This window comes from Mobula birostris, chromosome 14, assembly GCF_030028105.1.
Source record: "Mobula birostris isolate sMobBir1 chromosome 14, sMobBir1.hap1, whole genome shotgun sequence".
In the NCBI taxonomy this organism is placed as follows: Eukaryota; Metazoa; Chordata; class Chondrichthyes; order Myliobatiformes; family Myliobatidae; genus Mobula; species Mobula birostris.
In genome coordinates, this window is record NC_092383.1 from 8264899 (window position 1) to 8285908 (window position 21010).

The 21010-nt window shown below is 43.8% G+C and overlaps 1 protein-coding gene across 1 annotated transcript in view; it reads right to left on the reverse strand.

Moving 5' to 3' along the window:
- itga11a (integrin, alpha 11a) overlaps window positions 1-21010 on the reverse strand; it is a 217425-nt gene that overhangs the window by 94669 nt on the left and 101746 nt on the right. The window contains exons 8-12 of the mRNA XM_072278053.1: window positions 19765-19915; window positions 17870-18035; window positions 15104-15177; window positions 4085-4229; window positions 854-1002 (exon numbers count right to left, since the gene is read on the reverse strand). Coding sequence (XP_072134154.1) covers window positions 854-1002; window positions 4085-4229; window positions 15104-15177; window positions 17870-18035; window positions 19765-19915 — 685 coding nt within the window. The remainder of the gene's footprint in view (window positions 1-853; window positions 1003-4084; window positions 4230-15103; window positions 15178-17869; window positions 18036-19764; window positions 19916-21010) is intronic.

Genomic DNA, 21010 nt, shown 5'->3' on the forward strand with positions numbered 1-21010 from the left:
GTGTGGCACCTTATCAAATGCCTTCTGAAAATCCAAGTAGATGGTCCACTGCCTCTCCTTTGTCCACCCTATGTGTTACTTCCCTGGCTAACAGATTTGTCAAGCGAGATTTCCCTTTACAGAACCTGAGCTGACTTTGACTTATTTTATCATTAGTCTCCAAATACCCTGAAACCTTGTCCTTAATAATAGACTCCAACACTTTCCCAACCACTGAGGTTAGGCTAATTGGTTTATAATTTCCTTTCTTTTGCCTTCCTTCCTTCTTAAAGAGTGAAAAGACATTTGCAATTTTCCAGTCCACCGGGACCATGCCACAATCAAATGATTCTTGAAAGATCATGACCAATGCATCTGTTATCACTTCTCTCTCTCAGGACTCGGGGATGTAGTCCATCTGGTCCAAGTGACTTATCCACCTTAAGACCTTTAAGTTTGCCTAGCACTTTTTCCTTTGTATTAGCAATATGAAACTTCCTGCAGCTTTTGTCTTATTTATTAAAAATAAAAGCAGTTGCTAAAACTGTCACATATTTTTCGAAACAACCCAATGACTATAATGACCAGGGAGAGGATTCCTGGCAAAGATCACCAGCAACATACAATCTCTCTTTTAGCTTAAGCAGCCAGGAACAGCTGGGAGATTTGCCACTGTAAAGTGGGAGGCTCTCCCTCAGTGACATTTTCTTGATGAGCTCCACTCCGTTTGTCCTACATCCGGAGAGGCTCGACACGAACAGATGTTGGAGAGGGCGAACTGACATGTGTCCAAAGCACATCTGTCCCACATGTGTGCAGAAAGTCAACGGGACAGTGATAAATGGGATAGTTCTGCCCCAACCACCTCACTAACCTGTTGTCCCTTCAGTGACTGCTGCACTGTGATATCTCCATTATTCCTCATTATGAATATAATGACCTTTCCAGTGTGGTTGAACCTGGGAGCACCTGACACGTACCATCGCCTTCCTGACCTTGGCATCACCGAGGTAATAGTGTACCCTGCAAGACAAAACACAGAGTGTTGGCGTTTCATGGGTATCAGGTCTCTGGGGGGGGGGGGGATCTCATTGATCCAAAACATTAACTCTAAGCTCGTAAGAACATAAGAAATACAAGAAGTAGACCATTTGGCATCTGGAGTCTGTTCCATCATGTTGATCCGATGTTGGCCTCAGCTCCATTTCCACCCCCCCCCCACCCAACTCCACAACTTCTGTGTTGACCAAAAATTGGCCTTGAATGCTTTCAAGATTCAGCCTCCACTCCAGTCTGCAGAGAGCAGACTTCAAAGATCCATGATCCTCTCAGAGGAATTTCAGCTTGAAAGGACAAAAGGACAACATCTGAAGCCGAAGTTCTGGTTTCTCATGAGTGGAAGTGTACTTTTACCACTTAACTTGTTACGCCATTTCAGAACCTTATATGCTTCAATCTTAGTGCTTAGTTTTATAGAGTCATAGGGGACCATAGCACTGAACCAGGCCCTTTGGCCCATCTCATCCATGCTGAACTCTTATTCTGCCTCACACATCAAAGTTGCTGGTGAACGCAGCAGGCCAGGCAGCATCTGTAGGAAGAGGTGCAGTCGACGTTTCAGGCCGAGACCCTTCGTCAGGACTAACTGAAGGAAGAGTGAGTAAGGGATTTGAAAGTTGGAGGGGGAGGGGGAGATCCAAGATGACAGGAGAAGACAGAAGGAGGAGGGATGGAGCCAAGAGCCAGACAGGTGACCGGCAAAAGGGGATACGAGAGGATCACAGGACAGGAGGTCCGGGAAGAAAGACAAGGAAGGGGGGTACCCAGAGGATGGGCAAGAGGCATATTCAGAGGGACAGAGGGAGAAAAAGGAGAGTGAGAGAAAGAATGCATGCATAAAAATAAGCAACAGATGGGGTACAAGGGGGAGGCGGGGCCTAGCGGAAGTTAGAGAAGTCGATGTTCACGCCATCAGGTTGGAGGCTACCCAGACGGAATATAAGGTGTTGTTCCTCCAACCTGAGTGCGGCTTCATCTCTACAGTAGAGGAGGCCGCGGACAGACATGCCAGAATGGGAATGGGATGTGGAATCAAAATGTGTGGCCACTGGGAGATCCTGCTCTCCCTGGCGGACAGAGCGTAGATGTTCAGCAAAGCAGTCTCCCAGTCTGCGTCGGGTCTCGCCAATATATAAAAGGCCACATCGGGAGCACCGGACACAGTATATCACCCCAGTCGACTCACAGGTGAAGTGTTGCCTCACCTGGAAGGACTGTTTGGGGCCCTGAATGGTGGTAAGGGAGGAAATGTAAGGGCATGTGTAACACTTGTCCCGCTTACACGGATAAGTGCCAGGAGGGAGATCAGTGGGGAGGGATGGGGGGGACGAATGAACAAGGGAATTGTGTAGGGAGCGATCCCTGCGGAATGCAGAGGGGGGGGGGAGGGAAAGATGTGCTTAGTGGTGGGATCCCGTTGGAGGTGGCGGAAGTTACGGAGAATAATATGTTGGACCCGGAGGCTGGTGGGGTGGTAGGTGAGGACCAGGGGAACCCCACTCCCAGTGGGGTGGCGGGAGGATGGAGTGAGAGCAGATGTACGTGAAATGGGGGGGAGATGCGTTTAAGAGCAGAATTGATAGTGGAGGAAGGGAAGCCCCCCTGCCTAGTTGCATTGACCTGTACCTGGACCATAGCACACTATATTACCTGGAACATAGAGCGCAACAACACAGAATTAGGCCCTTTGGCCCATTTAGTCGATGTGAACTATCATTCAGCCTAGTCCCATTGACCTGCTCCTGAATCATAGCCCTTCATACCACTCCTGTGCATGCATCTATCCCAAACTCTTCTGGTTTCTAGATTCCACTGAGTCCAGGCCCAAACTTAGCCTCAGCCTTCATCACATCTGCGTTTCATCCTCTACAGGCGCCACCTGACATGGTGAGCATTTTCCATTCTTGTACCAGCCTCTGAGCCAGATTGTTGTGCGTTCAAGCCCCTCTCCCGATATCTGAACTGACACTGCACTGCAGTCTCGAAGGAGCACAACACAGTTAGAAGTCACCGTCTTTCACATGAAACGTGGAAATGAGACCCCATTTGCCCTCTCAAGATGGCAAAGATCACCAGGCACGATTCGGAGAAGGACAGATGTCCTGCCCCAGGACTTGTACTAAAACCTATGCCTTACAAAGATGATTATATCACTGTTGCTTGTGGGATCTTGCTACGTCAGATTTATTACAGTATAATTGCCATGTTTTATGAATCATGTATGGAATGAGAACATATAAAATTATGTCTCAAGTTCACCAGACTTCGAGGTTTTGCAACATTGCTTCTCTGTTAGACACTTAAACTAGTTTTCTAATTAACAAGAATGTTCTGTTAGAAATAAAACACATCTGGAGTGCAAGAAAACCCAGTCTGGAGTAACTAGGGCATATTGCAGCAGGTTTCAACAGATGTACTGTGGAGAGCTTTCTAACTAGTTGCACCGCCATCTGGAATGGAGACTGCAGAAGGGTTGAAACTCAGCCAGTGGATTCTTAGCATGAGGGACATCTTCAAAAGGTGGTGCCACAGAAAGGCAGCATTCACCATGAAGCGTCCTCACCATCCAGGGCATGGCCGCTTCTCATTGCTATCACCAGAGAGCAGGTACAGGAGCCTGAAGACACACACTCAATGTTTTAGGAATAGCTTCTTCCCCTCTGCTATCAGATTTCTAAATGGACAATAAGCACACAAACACTACCTCACTATTTTTGCTCTTTTTGCACTCCTTATTTAATTTGATTTTATGTGTTGCAGTATATTGGTGCTGCACCACAATAAATCTGCCATGATTGAAGAATGGTGGAGCAGACTCAATGGGCCAAATGGTCTAATTCTTATCCTATGTCTTATGGTCTAAGCCTCTTCAAACCAGGCGAAGACACTTATTACTACGAGCTGCTCTTCTCAGTATAACAGTCTAATAATGCTAGACATGCAAATAAATACACCCCAGAATTGCTTTAGAAGGACTCAGATGTCTTTGTAGAATATTCTATCTAAGGGGCTGTAACAAGGTTGTAGTTTTGGGATGTCTACTTACCAAGGTAGGCTCCATGATTCTTCAGTTCCTCTGGGAATTCCTTCAGATATGCTTCCCTGGGGGGAATCACTCGTCCATAGCTGGTTTGCTTTAAGATGGCACCTGTCCAGTCGTAGGCCCCTACAGCTCCAAGAAGTATCCCATCCTGTTAAGCAAAGGTAGGAGAAATTGAGCACTTATCTTTGTAGCTTTCTTCACCTCTACAGTTCCCCACAATCCTCCAGTTCTGACACCTTGTTGATCCCCTGTTTGAATATTCCGTCACCGACAGCGCTCTTTTCAGTTGCTCTGTCTGTAATCTCTGAAAGTCCCTACCTAAAGAAGCAGTACCATTTTACTTCAGCACATTTAAAGTACTAAGATATTCCAAGGCACTACAGTGCTGCTCAAGGCATAGCAGACAGTGAAGCATGTGGTATGAGCAAATCAAAAGCTTGGTCAAAAGAGAAGAGAGAGCCCAAGGTCTTTAGGAAGAGTCTACCTTATTGCACAGGAGGTTCATTAATAGTCTGGTAACAGTGGGATAGAAGTTTGGTTGTACATTCTCTCAGGCTTTTGTATCTCCTGCCTGATGGGAGAGAGGAGAAGAGAGAATGTCCTGGGTGGATAGGGTCTTTGCTATGTTGGCTACTTACCCGAGGCAGTGAGAAGTGTACACAGAGTTTACAGAGTGGAGGTTGGTTCCAATGACATGTCCACGCGTCTGCAGTTTCTTACAGTCACGTGCAGAGCAAGGAGAGAATTGAAAATGTGGACAACTTTAAAAGTACGCTTTTGCCAGTGTTTGATCAGTGAGCATCGTAGAGAATGCAGGAGAATATTTGGAGTCAGCTGTTTGCCTTTTCACCAGAGAGTAGGGCCAGCTATAGGATATTGGCAACTAGCAACGGGAGACCAGTAATCAAACCAAAAATGAGTGAATATGGTCTGATGTGGCAATGCCAACAATCAGACTCAAAATCTTTGCATACAGTCAGTTGTTGAAGCTCACACAGAAAACAACCCACACCCAATTTCTCTATAAAATGCCACAGTTGCAAAGCAGAAATCACATTTTTTTCTGCTGCATTTGTTCCAAGGCAGCCTTTAATTCCATAAATCTTTGATTCTGTGCATTTCTTGGAATCTGCTCCTTAGAGAAATGAACACAATTTTTTCCTAAAAAAACAGCATCACATATTTTAAAAGTTGAAAGATTTTTTTTTGGTGGCATTTAGATTCAAAGGACAGCCTGCGCACTAGAGTCAAAATCAGAAATACTTCTCCCAGACTAAGTATCTTAGGGAGAAGAGGTTCACTTCCATGAAGCAGCTAGGAACATTTTACCTCACAAGGATCTTTATATAAACAACCTTTCTACCAGAATTTCAGTATCCCAGCATTTGAAGCCAACATTTATCTGACCACAAACTTTCAATAAGAAAGTCAAACACTACAACAAACTTTCAGCAAGTCCTTTCTGATTTAATAAAGCAAAAGATAGCAATGTTATCTGTGCTGGGGTAAACAAACTGCATGGAAGATTCTGCTTTGAATCTTTCAAGAAGACTTGTGCTCAGCTGTGGTGAGATCATTCCCTCATTTCTTTGCTTGTTAACTTGCAATGGAAAGAAACAAAAATTTCCGGGCAAGGACACTGGAATTCTGGAGCAGAGGATGTAATGGAGAATAGGGAAGGAGGCTGAAAACAGCAAAAAAAAAATTCTACTTAAGACAGAAAAGGCTGGAAATGCTTGGCACATCAAGCAGCATCTGTGGAAAGAGAAAGAGATTTACTCTTTTCAATCTGGGACCCTTTTTTATTTGGGTTTGCAAACACTAATCTGGTAGTTTCATGGATCCCATTACTAATATAAGCCTTTTAAACCCAGAGTTGTGTGGGCACGTGGCCAAGTGGTTAAGGTGTTCGACTAGTGATCTGAAGGTCGTGAGTTCGAGCCCCAGCCAAGGCAGCGTGTTGTGTCCTTGAGCAAGGCACTTAACCGCACATTGCTCTGCGACAACACTGGTGCCAAGCTGTATGGGTCCTAATGCCCTTCCCTTGGACAACATCAGTGTCGTGGAGAGGGGAGACTTGCAGCATGGGCAACTTCCGGTCTTCCATACAACCTTGCCCAGGCCTGTGCCCTGGAGAGTGAAGACTTTCCACACGCAGATCCATGGTCTTGCAAGACTAACGGATGCCTTTAATTAATAAAAAAACCCAGAGTTAATTGGTTCAATTGTTTTACTTAAAATTAAATCCCCCTCTTGCTATATGGTGTTGGGTTAGGGTGTAGAATTATTATTTTTGTTGTAGTTTAACTTTCCTATCCTTGCTTGTATTCTTATATAATCAGTCTCTTAAATGTCTCTAATGTACATAAGTATTTGCCTCTATCATCATCCCCAGCAGCGCGTTCCCTTCACCCACAATTCTCTTTGTAAAAACACTCTTTCGTAAAACAACTGCTTAATTAGAGGTTGATAGGCTCTTGATTTATAAGAGCATTGAAGGTTATAGGGATAAGGCAGGAGAATGAAGTTGAGAGGGATAATAATTCACTCATGATTGAATGACAGAGTCGACTTGATAGGCCAAATGGCCTAATACTGCTCCTATGTCTTATGATCACCTCTAACCACAAAAAACTTCCCACAAATTACATTGAAAGTATGTCCCCTTGGTATAGCCAATCCCACCCTAGGAAAAAGTTTCTAGCTGTCCACTCCACCTATGCCTCTTATCATGTGATGCCTCTATCAAGTCACCTTGTCAGACCTTCACAGGCAGGCACCCAACTAACAGGAGTCACCTGCCACTCATTTCCAACTCATCACCTGCAACCTATTTAAACCCAGCTCTCATCCACAGTCCTTGTTGACCCATCAAACCAGCCAGCCTCAACTAGTTGTCCCTAGTCTTATTGCCACATTACCCTAATGTATCAAGTATCCATTGTCTCTTGTTCTGTGGCTCCTCATGGCTTGTTATTTTGCAGTTTATCATTAAAGTGATTGCTCTCTGCTAAATCGTCTCCACTGTTCTGCACTTGGGTCAAGCCTTCTCAACATTTCCTGACACACTTCTTTTCCTCCTTCACTCCAAAAGAGAAAAGCCCTAGCTTGCTCAACATATCCTCTTAAGGTCTGCTCTCCAATCTAGACAGCATCCTGGTAAATCCCCTCTGTACTGTTACTAAAACTTCCACATCCTTCCTATAAAGAGGCGACCAGATCTGAACACGATGCTCCAAGTAGGTAAGTGAAACAGGAAAGTTATAAATTAGATTGAAAGAGTACGGGGGAAATTTACTTGATTACCTCAGTTAAAGGGAAAGTCGAATCAGTTCGGACTTCATTCCCTGGAGCATTGGAGGATGAGGGGAGATTTGATTGAGGTATAAAAAATGTTGAGCGGTATAGGTAGGGTAGATGCAAGCAAACTTTCTCACTGAGGTTGGTGAGACTAGAATTAGAGGTTGTGTGTTGATGGTGAAAGGTGAAATGTTAAGGGGAACATGAGGGGGAACTCGGGCGGTCACGAGAGCATGGAACGAGTGTGAAGTGGTGGATGCGGGTTTGATTTAAACACTTAAGAGAAATTTGGATAAGTACATGGATGAGAGGAGTCTGGAGGACTATGGTCCAGGTGTGGGTTGATGGCACCAGGGAAGAATAACAGTTTGGCATGGACTAGTTGGGCCAAATGGTCTGTTTCTGTGCTGTAGTGCTTGTAATATGAACGTAGTCACTGGAGTGCCATTGAAGCTAGTGGATATAGAAGTGTTTTATTCAACAAAAATGAGCAGCAGGCATCATATTGAGACACTCTTGTAGGAAAAGGCCTCCCAATCCAATATTACATGACACTTTTATATGCTAAAGATCAAAGGTAACAGCAGGACAATTCTATAGTTACAATGTATCTACAATGCTTCCCTTGAATCACATATAGTTTTCAAACACCTCCTTCTACGCACCCACACTCCAGACACCCGAAATCAGCATTGTCCAGTTTGCAATCAAGTATAATCCATAGCTCAGGGAAAATTCTTGTTGCGGCTGCATTTTAAATTCAATCTATGATCCACATTCATGTTTCAAGATTGTTTGCTGGTGAAATTAATATTTGCTGTATACCCTAACTCCAGAATACACCCTAACAGTCTAAGTATGGTCTTAAGTAGGGATCACGGTGTTTTTCAAAACAACTTTTACATGAAGGATTAGTAGTAAATTGGGACAATAGAATTGAACAAGCAGACAAAAAAGTGAAAAATCTGGCAAAAAGGAGGCTCCTTTTCGATTTAAAACCACAACACACTGTTTGGCAGTATAATCCTCCACCAGCAGAGAGGGGTTTGTTTTCCAAATGTCTGTTTATCATAATTGCTGCAGTTGTAATGATTTGGGTGCTGTTCACTGATAATGAAGAAGCCAAGAGCAAGTTTGTGAGACAAAGTTTCTCTGCAGCCAACTTTAGAGAGTACAGCAGGAATAAGGACAAAGGTGCAACTACCTGGAGTCCTACCTCAGATTCTGAAAGATCTCTCTTCTTCTTCTTGCTGCTGCTATCAGGAAGGAGATAGATTATCCCGTATCAGACTCAGAGACTCAATTGAGATCAGACTCCATTGATTGTCTCTGATTGAGTCATTGAGCAAGGTTGAAGTCGAAGAGGATGAGAGCGAGGACGGGTGGGTGTTTGGCGCCATCTGCCTGAAATTGTCTGGTCTTCCTCTCTGTCTCGTTAGCTGCTGTCAGAGGAAAGTGCAGGAGTCTTGGGATCCACGTGGCAAGGCTGTGGACTCGATTTCAAGAACTTTGAGGTTCATGTTGCACGTGTTTCTGGATTCTGGTTACTCTTTTTCTTTGCTATTTTTGAATGCTTTCATCGGGCGATCAATATGGACTGGGGCTCCTCAGTGAAGAATGGCCCTTTGGCCTGCATTGGCGAGCAGCACGATGCTGAACTGAACTAAACTGAATACTACTGCTTTGACATTTGATATTTCGCTCGCTTTTTGCTGCTTGCGCAATTTGTTCTTTCTTTTTTGCACGTTGGGTATTTGATATTTTCTTGAACGGGTTCCATTGTGCTTTTTTGTTTTGTGACTGCCTGCGGGAGAACAAATCTGCGAGTTGCATTCTGTACACGTACCTTGATAATAATAAATGTATCCTCAGGTCCCACATTGTAATGAGCTCTTCAGGACTGACAGTGTTGGGCTCTGGGGCTCTCAGAGCACTTGAATTGGTTAATTGTAGTTTATGGGAGTCACTAATCACTTAGAGTTCCTTGTGTTTTTCTTGTGCCCGGGGCAGCTCACAAATGTCACTACACTTCTGGCGCCAACATATCACGCTCCCAACTCACTAACTCTAACCCGTACATCTTTGGATTGTAGGAGGCAAATGGGGCACTCCAGGGAAACCCACACGATTACAAGCGGAACGTGTAAGTTCCTTGCAGGCAGCCGATATCAATGTAGGGGTTGAGTCACTTACATCATGAGCGGCTTGGAAAGAGTACATTCAAGCAGGCCTTGTCCACTGGGGTTGGGTGAGATTAGGACTGGAGGTCATAAGCTAAGGGTGAAAGGTGAAATACTTAAGGGAAACACGAGGGAAACTTCTTCACTGAGAGGGCGGTGAAAGCTGCCAGTGCCAGTGCTGGATGCAGGTTTGATTTCAACACTTAAGAGAAATTTGGATAGGTACATGGATGGGAGGGTTACGGAGGGTTATGGAGGGCTATGGTCAGGGTGTAGGTCAATGGGAGTTTAAATGGCTCGGCATGGATTAGATGGGTCTGGTTCCGTGCTGTAGTGCTCTATGACTCAATAATATAGCGATTAGCACAATACTTTACAGCATCGCTTATAAGATTGATGTTCAATTCTTGATGCTGCCTGAAAGGAGTTTGTGCGTTCTCCCCACGGCTGCCTGGGTTTCCCTCAGGAGCTCCAGTTTCCTCCCACAGTCCAAAGACTACGCGTTAGGGTTAGTGAGCTGTGGTTATGCTAAGTTGGTGCCGATAACGCAGTGACCAGCACGATGCTCGCTGTTTTGATTGATGCAAAAGGTGCACTTCACTGTACAATACATGTGACAAATAAAAATGATCTCTTTAACCTCTCCGCAGGGAGTCTTGCTCGGTGCCCCGGCCAGCATCGATTGCTCATCCAACATCACTAACTGATTTGAGTCATTATCACATTCTTGCTGTGGGTGTCAGCTATGTACCATCTGCTGTCTTCATTTGCTACAGTACACAGCGCAGAAGGGTTACGTGGAGAGTTCTGAGCCACCGTATGCACGCAGACCTTCTGACACCTTCCCTTTTGCAGCTGTTGGAATTGTCCAAATTTCAAAGTTCAAGGTAAATTTATTATTGAAGTGTGTGTATCTCACCATGTACTAACCCTGATATTCATTTTCCTGCAGGCATTCACAATAGTTGTTTGCTGCACCTTTCCAATATTTACTGGTTTTCCTTCAATTTTTAAATATTTTTTCCCAATGTTTCTCAGCTGCTCGAGCCCCAGAGCCAAGAAACTGCTACTCATCTTATTCTCCAGAACTTACATCATCCCATTTTTCCGATCTCCTCCTCGAGTTCACTTAACAATGAAATCAATGGGTCGGACAACATTACGTTATACCTTAGTGGCCCCAGGGCTCAGTGGGAAAAATATTAAAAGAATTGAATCGGAAATAGAGGCAGAAAGTATTGGAAAGATACACCGGATGATTGAAGATATGGGACAGAGAAGATAGATGAAAAGACCTTTGTATTTCAAGTATCTGAGAGCACCCCATGCTGTAGTTAGAACATAGAACAGTGCAACACAGGAACAGGCCAGTTAAAAAGCAAATCAAAAACACCCAAACCCTAATCTGTCCTACCTACACCATGTCCCTATCCCTCCATCTTCCTTACATCCATATACCTATTCAAACATCTCTTAAAAGCCTCTAATGTATTTGCCTCTACCACCGTACCAGGCAGCGCATTCCAGGCATTACACACTCTCTGAGTAAAAAACTTACCCCTCACATCCCCTTTGATTCTACCCTCCTCTCATCTTCAATGCATGCCCTTTGGTATTAGACATTTCAACCCTGGGAAGCAGATACTCCCTGTCTACTCTGTCTATGCCTCTCATAATCTTACAGTGCTCTATCAGATCTCTCCTCAGCCTCTGCCACTCCAGAGAAAACAACCCGTGTTCATCCAGCCTCTCACGATAGCACATGCACTCTAAACCAGGCAGCCTCCTGGTGAACCTCTTCTGCACCCTCTCCAAAGCCTCACCATCCTTCCTGTAGCGGGGGGACCAGAACTATATGCAATACTCCAGATGGTGGCTAACCAGGTTTTTATAAAGTTCTGAACTCTTAAAATAGAGGTAGTCATTTTCCTTTCTAAATTTTAAAAGATTGCTGACTCCTTACCTACTCTTGTCCATTTAATTACCAAATCAATGATATATTCAATTTTAAATAAAATGCATTTCTAGAGAAATCCTACAGTGTAATTACCTTAACAGTTCCTGACTAGTTTACCTCACTGGTACTTGAGAGAATTTGCTATGCAGGGATTGGAATGCATTTCACAAATCACAGTGATTACATTCCAAAAATTACTTCATTGACTGCAAAGTCCTGAGTCTATGAAAGGTGATGTAGAAATTCTCTGGAATTAGAACCTTTAACATGCTTGGTACCTCGACCTGGTGAATGTACTGTAGATTGTAATAAGGAAGTTTTATTGATTTATAGACACAGCACGGTAATGGTCCCTTCCTGCCAAACACACATAAAATGCTGGAGGAACTCAGCAGGTTGGGCAGCATCTACGGAGAAGAAAAACCAGTTGATGTTTCAGTCCAAGATTCCTTCACCTTAGCTGAAAAGTCGACCACTTGTACCCCACAATAGGTGCTGCCTGACCTGCTGAGTTCCTCCAGCATTTTGTGTGCGTTGCTCTGGGTTTCCAGCATCTGCTGAACCTCTTGTGTTTATGATTTTCCCTTCCAGTCCAACGAGCGCATGTTCTCCAGTTTCTCCCAAGTGACCAGCTAACCTACAAACCAGTGCTTATTTGGGATGTGGAAGGAAACAGGAACACAAGGAGGAGATCCATGTGGTTCTGGGGAGAAAACTCCTTACAGGCAGCGGCAGGAATTTAACCCAGGTGGCTGATGCAGTGACAATGTTATGCTAACTGCCACACTACTATGCCAGCCCTAAATCTGGTACGCGGAAGGGGCACTTTAGGTCATCTGCCCTTTCACAACTTATCTCCCCGCCACTCAGTGCAAACACCAAAAAAGCAAAATCTACCCATCACATATAACATATAACCATATAACAATTACAGCACGGAAACAGGCCATCTCGGCCCTTCTAGTCCATGCCAAACTCTTACCCTATCCTATTCCCACCGACCTGCACTCAGCCCATAACCCTCCATTCCTTTCCTGTCCATATAGCTATCCAATTTAACTTCAAATGACAACATAGAACTTGCCTCAACCACTTCTGCTGGAAGCTCATTCCACACAGCTACCGCTCTCTGAGTAAAGAAGTTCCCCCTCATGTTACCCCTAAACTTTTGTCCTCTAATTCTCAACCTATGTCCTCTTGTTTGAATCTTCCCCACTCTCAAAGGAAAAACTCTATCGATCCCCCTCATAATTTTAAACACCTCTATCAAGTCCCCCCCAACCTTCTACGCTCCAAAGAATAAAGACCTAACTTGTTCAACCTTGCTCTGTAAATCACATCACATCACACCACACATCTTGCTTGTATCCAGTGCACAGCCAGAGAAGCATCTGCCTTTTGAGTTTATACTCTTTCCTAGGATCCACACCACCTGGTTTAGGAATAGTTATTACCCCTCAACCAGCAGCCTCTTAAGCCAAAGGGGTTAACTTCACCCAACTTCACTTCATCTTTGAAATGCTCCCACAACCTATGGATCACTTCAAGGACTCTTCAGCACGTGTTCCCAATATTTATTGCTTATTTATTTATTATTATTATTTCTTCCTTTTTGTATTTGCACAGTTTGTGTCTCTTGCACATGGTTTGAATACTCCTGTTGGTCCGGCCTTTCATTAATTCTATTATGGTTATTATTCAATTATAGATTTATTGAATATGTCTGCAAGAAATGAATCTCAGGGTTGTATCTGGTGACATATATGTACTTTAATAATAAATTTACTTTGATCTTTGAACCAAGAATAAACAGGTGTTTAAAATTCAAGATTCAATATTTTTTTAATGTCATTCTTCAGTAAACGAGTGTAAAGGGGAATGAAGTGATTGCTACTCTGGATCCAAAGCATCATAAAAAACCAGAACAAGGATAAAGAACACAAAAAACAAAAAAAAAAGTACAAGTGACTTTTATATACATAGACTGAATGTATGCACATAAAGTGATGATAGGTGATGTGTATGTAGTGGTGGTGGGGGTTGGTGGGATGGGTTAATGGGTGGAGGTGTTGATAAGCCTAATGCGCGGAGGAAGTAACTGTTTTTGAGTCTGGTGGTCCTGGCATGGATGCTATGTAGTCTCTTCTCTGATGGAAATGGGCCTAACAAACCATAAGCAAGGTGAGTGGAATCCTTCATGATATTGCTGGCCTTTTTTCAGCCCCTTTGTGTATATACTTGTACAGCAATCATTGCACAGTCAAAATCACTTAGATCACATTTCTTCTCCATTCTGATGTTTGGTCTGAACAACAACAGAACCTCTTGACCATGTCTGCATACTTTTATGCATTGAATTGCTGCTATGTAATTGGCTGATTAGATATTGATTTAAAGAACTGGTGTACAGATGTACCTAATAAAGTGGCCACTGAGTATGTATCCTTGATGGCGGGACACCATCCATATAATCCAGCTGTGAGCCTTGTTTCAGAAGCACCATTTGGCATTCTGTGCATGAAGACTGAAAACAGTTGTGAATGTTTAAAGTGTGTTGTGGTCTCCTGGCACTAGAGAAGGTCCATTCAGCTGCAAGTTGTTTGTGGTCTTAGAAGAGAAAAAAAACAGCTGTAGAGTTTCCTGCTGCGACTGCTTGGATTATTAATAGTCCTTAAATTATCCCTGTGGATCATCAACTAGGAGGGCCTCCACAGTTTCTGCACTTGGATCCAAAGGCCGCTTGCAGACCATGGGGATTATGGCAACACAAAGCAAAATTCTGGAGAAACCCAGCAGGTCAGGCAGCATCTATGGAGGGAAATAGCCAACGTTTTGGCCAGGCCTGGTGAATGGTCTTGGCCTGAAATGTCAACTGTTCGTTCTTCTCCATAAATGCTCTCTGATTTCCTGGGTTCCTCCAGCATGTTATGTATGTTGCTCTGGATTTCTTGCATTTGCAGAACCTCTTGTGCTTATGGGAATTATGGCACTGGAATTGCTTGGAAATTTAGCTGCATAAAATTGAGATTCCCAAATTGAAGTAATGACCATGTCAATGTAATTTTATGTAATTCCAGCAATTCTACTGGCCACTTCCTGGTGTTTAGTGCATTGAAAGGAATGTTTGACCACATTGTCCCAGTAAACCCTCACCGGGCTCTCTCGGCTTGGAGAGTGCTGGATTGGGACGGCTAGGGATAAGAAAACTGCAAATTATTGCCTGTCAGCCCCTCATCCCACATTGCCTGCTATTGCAGTTTGTGGGATCTTTCTCTGTACAAATGGTTGCAGAGTCTCCTACATTGTTTCCAAAGTGCTTCATTATCTGTAAAGTCAATGGAATGATCTGAAGACTTCAAAAATATAAAATCTTTCCTTAATTACCTCAGCCAATTTTTGAACTTAGCATAGGAGTGTTGACAGATTTCACCCCCTTCCCCCCCAGTTTGGAAGCCCTGATTCAGACCCAACACAACTGACTCAGGCTTTCTTCAGCTTGCCTCCGAACCCATTGCCCCAGATGACGTGAGCTGGGAGAAATGGATCGATTTTTTGCAAAACAAGGCTTAAAAATAAAATCCTTACCTCGACAAAATGTGTTGAAAATCCTGCTTGCGACATTTCCAACTGAAAAGATGTTTCATTCTGAATATTAGTTCCTGATATTAAAAGAGAAATATCTGTCAGTATTATGTAGCCAGTTATTATTCTGATCCAATAAATGCAGTAAGACCTTCTTTGTAACACCTGGTGAAGGACATTCAGATGGGAAATGGATAATATCACCTAGCAAGGTCAAAAGTCCCTCCAACCATCACCAGCAGACAACGGTTATGTGTTCACTAGCTACAAGATGTAATGCAGTAATTCTTCAAGTCTTCCCCAACATCAGCTCCCAAACCCATGCTTTTGGCGGACAGGGAAGTCAGTCCTTTAGGACCCTTCATGCTTCGATGCCAGCTGTATCTTACCCTTTCATGTCTGAGTCACACTGCAATAGGTTTGTGTACCACTCAGAGACTACACCAGCATACCCAAGAGGTACTGCTTTGTCAGGGATGTTCCTTTAGAACTAGGATCAGGATGAAACATTGGGTATATCAAGGGGCTGAGAAGGAAAATAAATCAGCTCTGATGGAATGGCGGAGCAGATACAAAAGGCAGAACAGCCTAATTCTGCTCCTGTGTCTTACAGATGATTTCCTTTAGAAGAGATGCCAAACTGGGTCCATATCTAATGGATGTACATAGATCATAGAACATCACAATGTCCCTTCGACCATGTTGTTGTACCAACCTTTTAATCTCATCTAAGATCAATTTAACCCTTCCTTCCCTTATAGTCTCCATTTTTTAATACGTGTGTCTTATCTAAGAGTCTCTTAAATGTCACTAATATTTCTGCCTCTACCACAACCCCAGCACCATGCGCCCACCACTCTCTGTAAAAATTTCCTGTAACACTTTTCTCCAATCACCTTAAAATATGCACTTGTGTTTTAGCCTTTGCCAGCTTGGGGAAAAGGTACTGGCTGTCCATTCTATCTATGCCTCTCATCAGCTTATGCATCTCCTCTGCTGAAGGAGGTTGAGTGTCACCTCTCATCCTCCCTCACTCCAAAGAAAAAAGCCCTACCTCACTCAACCTTTCCTCATAGGACGTGCGCTCTAATCCAGGTAGTGTCCTGATAAGTATCCTCTGCACCCTCTCTAAAGCTTTCACATCTTTCCCATAATGAGGTAACCAGAAGTGAACACAATACTCCAAGTGAGGTCCAATTAGAGCTATATAGAGCTGTGACATTATCCCGCAGCTCTTGAAGTAAATTTCCTGACTAATGAAGGCCAACACACCATACAGCTGCTTAACCACCCTATCAACTTGCATAGCAACTTCAGGGGATCAATAGGCTTTGACCCCCAAGAACCTCTTTGCTCTACCTGGCTAAGAATCCTACCATTAATTTTGTAGTCTACCATCAAGTTCGACCTTCCACACTTCATACTTTTTCCAAAGTGAAGTAAATCTACCACTTTCATTCCAGCTCTGTCAATGTCCCTTTGTAATCTATGGAAACCTTTAACATTATCCACAACTCCAGCAACTTTTATGTCATCTGCAAACGTACTAAACCTCCTTTCCACTTCCTTATCCATATCATTTATAAATATTACAAACAGTAGAGGATCCAGAGCAGATCCCTGCAGGACAGCATGAGTAACAGACCTCTAGGCAGAATGCAAAAGAACTGATGGCCGTCTCTGAAGTAGATCTGTACAGTATTCGAAACAAACCTTCTCCTTTAACCAACGCCCAAGTTTTTATCACACTGCTGCCTGTGGGAGCTGCACATTGCAACGGTGATAACACTTCAAAATTTACTTCATTACTTTTATAGGCCCGGGATTGTGAGAGGAGATGGAGAAATTTTTTGGAGACATTGGAGACTGCAAATGCTGGAATCCGAATAATAAAAAAATGAGCTACTGGAGGAACTCAGCTTGCTGTGCACAGATCAGCAGTACACATCGCGACAGTGGCAACACTTCAAAAGTTACTTCATTGACAGTAAAGGGCTGAGATTGTGAGATGAGGTAGAGAAATTCATTGGAGATACAAGAGGCTGCAGACACTAGAATCTGAGAATCAGAATCAGGTTTAATATCACTGGCATATATTGTGAAATTTGTTGATGTTGTGGCAGCAACACAATGTAATACATAAAAGATAAAAAAATGTGAATTACTGTAAGTATGTATATAATATAATATGCATTATATATATATATATATATGTAAATGAAATAGTTAAAGTAAACAGAAATTTAAAAAAAGTAGTGAGGTAGTGTTCATGGGTTGAATGTCCATTCAGAAATCAGATGGCAGAGGGGAAGAAGCTGTTCCTGAATCGCTGAGTGTGTGCCTTCAGGCTTCTGTACCTCCTTCCTGAGGGTGGCAACGAGAACAAGGCATGACCTGCATGATGGTTGGGGGGAGGGCATCCTTAATGATGGACGCTGCCTTTTTGAAGCATTGCTCCTTGAAGCTGTCCTGGATACTACGGAGGTAGGTGCTCATGATGGAGCTGACTGAGTTTACAGCTCTCTGCAGCTTACTTCAATCCTGTGCAGTAGTCCACCCCCACACCAGGCGTGGATGCAGCCAGGCAGAATACTTTCCATGGTACATCTGTAAAATTGCGTGTGCAGGTTTGGAGGCATACCAAACCTTCATACCAATAGAGCAAATACTGAGCAGCTGGAGGAACTCAAACAGGAATTCCTCCCGCAGCCCATCTATTTTTGCTGTAGAAATTCATGACTTCCTTTTTAATCTGTAAAAGAACATTACCTTCAAGTCTGAAGATCCGAGCTCCAAGGGCATCCACAATATCCTTCAGTGCTGACTCATCAGAGACGTTGAAGAAATGTTTCTCATCCGGATGGCTTGCTATGGATTTGATCTCCTTTAGGAAGTCAGTTGGATTGATTCCTCTTCGGTTGTAGTAACCAAGGACCTGGAGCAAGGAAAAAGAGGAGTTGTTTAATGAATACTTTCTGCCTCCTTTTCTCCTGAACACTAAAATGAAGGAGGAAGATCCCCTGGAGGTTCATTCTTTAAGACAGGCAGGGACAGTTAGCTGGGAATTCAGTGGTGCAGTCCTCCTTGTCTTCAACTGATGTTATAGAGTCAAAGAGCATGGAACAAGGCCATTCAAGCCAATTGGTTCATGCCAAGACACAAGAGCTTCTGCAGATGCTGGAAATCTTGAGCAACACATGAAAATTCAGGAGGAACTCAGCAGGCCAGACAGTGTCTATGGAGGGGAATAAACAGTTGATGTTTTGGGCCGGGAGGCCTTCATCAGGAGCCAGCTTCTTCCCCCATCCTTTCCAATCTCAGCCCAAAGCATTGATTGTTTATTTCCCTCCGCAGATGCTGCCTGATAGAGTCACAGAGCACTGAAGCAGAGAAACAGACCCTTTGACCCAACTGGTCTCAGCCGACCTATGATTCTGCCTAGTCCCATCGACTCACACCTAGATCATAGCTGTCCATACCCTCCCATCTATGTACTTATCTAGACTTCTCTTAAGTGTTAAAATCAAACCCATTCATATCCATGACTTCCGCTGGTACTCATCCACCCTCTTCGTGAAGAAGTTCTTCCTTAGGTTCCTCTTAACCGATGACCTCTAGTTCTAGTCTCAGCTAACCTCAATGGGAAAAAGAACTTTCCACATCCTCATGATTTTGCACCCCTTTATCAAATATCCCTTTATTATCCTACACTCTTTCCTATTCATGCTTCCCCTATAACTCAAATCCTCAAGTCCCGGCAACATCTTTGTAATGATCTGCTGAGTTCTGCAGTTTGTGTGTGTTGGTCCATGCCGAACAAATTGCCCATCCAAGCCGATCCCGGGCTATGACTGGGAGAGGTGTCATATTGTCAACACATTCCAGGATTAACCCTTCATAAAATGCTGGAGGAACTTTGCAGGTTAGGCAGCATCTATGGAAGGGAATAAACCATTGATATTTTGGGCTGAGACTCTTCATCACGATGGGAAAGGAAGTTGGAGGAAACCCAGATAAGAAAGTGTGGGGAAGGGAAGAAATACTTTGGCAGGTGATAATTGAAGCCAGGTAAGGGGGAAAGTTGGGTGGGTGGGGGTATGAAGTAAGAAGTTGGGAGGTGTTGGGTGGAAGAGGTAAAGGGCTGAAGAAGAAGGAATATGAGAGAAGAGAGGATCATGGGAGAAAAGGAAGGAGGAGGGGAACCAGAGGATTATGATAGGTAGATGAGGAGAAGAGAGGAGTGAGAGGGGAGCCAGAAAAGGGAATAGAAAAGGACAGAAGGGGAGGAATGAGAAATTTCCGAAGTTAAAGAAATCGATGTTCATGCCATCAGGTTAGAGGCTGTAATATGAGGCATTGCTCCTCCAACCTGAGTGTGGCCTCATCATGACAATAGGGGAGGCCACGGACCGACATGTGGGAATGGGAACGGGAAGTTGAATTGAAATGGGTGGCTACTGGGAAATCCCGCCTTTCATGGTGGACAGATTGAAGTGTTCCCCCAGGAGCACAGTAGATGACCCCAACAGACTCACAGGTGAAGTGAGCCCTTCTTGATTATGGTCCAATTGTATGTCACATGACATAGTGATAGTCCCTGTCCCACAAGGAAGTTTGGCAAGACCATTTCAGAGACTGAATAATGTGCTACATGGATCACCTACCGCAATGGCATATCTTGTGATGTTGTCACGCTCGGCGTCCTCAATCACTTGTTTCAGGTGGGGGCTGTCATGGGACTCACCATCGGTTATGACAATCATCACTTTCTTGGCCTCTCGTCTCGCACCCCTCCTGACACTGAATGCCTCAGAGCTGAGAGAGAGATAAACAGGAACACTCTTTAAACAGGCCAGGGCGAGATGTTAAATCACACCCACTGTTTCCATGACTATAAGCAGATTCCTCTTCCCTGCCTTTGATACATTGTGGTGTTGCCGTTCCAATTGACAGCACTACCATCACCTATTCTACATAAACCAAGGTCTTCCAATATTCATCTTCCTGCAGTACAATCTGGTCCCATCTATCATCTGCCAACTTGTGTCCCTTTCACTCGCCCCACATTCTTATCCTGGCTTCTACCCCCTTGCATTCTAGTTCTGATGAAGGGGCGTTGTTCAAAGCATCAACTGTTTATTCCCCTCCACAGATGCGGCCTGACTTGTTGTATTCCACCAGCATTCCATGTGTAGCTCTGAAGTTCTAGTATCTGCAGAATCCCTTGTGTTTATTTCAAGTTTCATGCCTTGATTTTAAATTTCCCATGATTGTTTTGCCTCTAGTTTACACCAGCCTGGGATCACTGCCTGCCTCCAATTCTGACCATTTGCACTTTGCAATTTTAACCACCCCTCCAATTCTGGCCACGTCTTCAGCTCTATCTTTCATTCTTTGAACTCCTCTGTCTTATCAGATCCCCCTCTCTCTCTATCCTCAGTAAATAAATTGTCCACTGCAGGAAGTTTTGGATACAGCCCAGTCCATCACAGGAAAAGCCCTCCTCACATTTGAGCACATTTGAAAAGGGCGCTGTGACAAGAAGGCAACAGCCATCATCAAAGACCCCCACCATCCAGGCCATGCTCTCTTCTCACTGCTACTAAGTACAGAAAACTTAGGTCCCACGCCAGTAGGTTCAGGAACAGTTATTACCCTACAACCATTGGGCTCCTGAACCAGTGTGGATAACTTCACTCAACACAACTCTGAATTGATTCTATGACCTACAGTCTCTCAGTATGTTGAGAAATGTTCTCAGTATATTTCTGTTTGCACAATTCGTCTTCTTTTGCACATTGGTTGTTTGGCAGTCTTTGTTTATCTATTGTATTTCTGTATTTTCTTGTAAATGCCTGCAGGAAAATGATTCTCATGGTAGTACTGTGTATGGCAACATATATGTACTTT